This window comes from Onychostruthus taczanowskii, unplaced genomic scaffold (assembly GCF_017590055.1).
Source record: "Onychostruthus taczanowskii isolate IOZ18803 unplaced genomic scaffold, ASM1759005v1 scaffold1127, whole genome shotgun sequence".
NCBI classification, from domain to species: domain Eukaryota; kingdom Metazoa; phylum Chordata; class Aves; order Passeriformes; family Passeridae; genus Onychostruthus; species Onychostruthus taczanowskii.
In genome coordinates, this window is record NW_024497930.1 from 8717 (window position 1) to 9058 (window position 342).

The window sequence follows — 342 nt, forward strand, 5'->3', positions numbered from 1 at the left end:
ACACAGGTGACACAGGTGACACACAGGTGACACAGGTGACACACAGGTGACACTGAGGTGACAGGTGACACCGAGGTGACACAGAGGTGACACAGGTGACACCGAGGTGACACACAGGTGACACACAGGTGACACAGGTGACACCCAGGTGACAGCGGTACCTGCGCAGCGCCCCTGGCGCAGCCGGAAGCCGTCGGGGCAGGGCTGGCAGCGGAAGGAGCCCGCGGTGTTGACGCACTCCTGGCCGGGACACGCCAGGTGGTTCTCGCACTCGTCGATGTCTGAGGGGACATCGGGGACATCGGGGGGATATCCAGGACATCGGGGACATTGGGGACATTG

General features: G+C 63.2%; 1 protein-coding gene across 1 annotated transcript in view; it reads right to left on the reverse strand.

Annotated features, from left to right (window-relative positions):
* Nucleotides 1-281, reverse strand: part of LOC121347585 (latent-transforming growth factor beta-binding protein 4-like) — a gene marked incomplete at both ends in the record, with an annotated part of 8635 nt that extends 8354 nt beyond the window's left edge. Inside the window, one exon of the mRNA XM_041426323.1 lies at nt 162-281. Within this exon, the coding sequence (XP_041282257.1) occupies nt 162-281 (120 nt within the window). The remainder of the gene's footprint in view (nt 1-161) is intronic.
* Between the last annotated feature and the right edge of the window lie 61 nt (nt 282-342).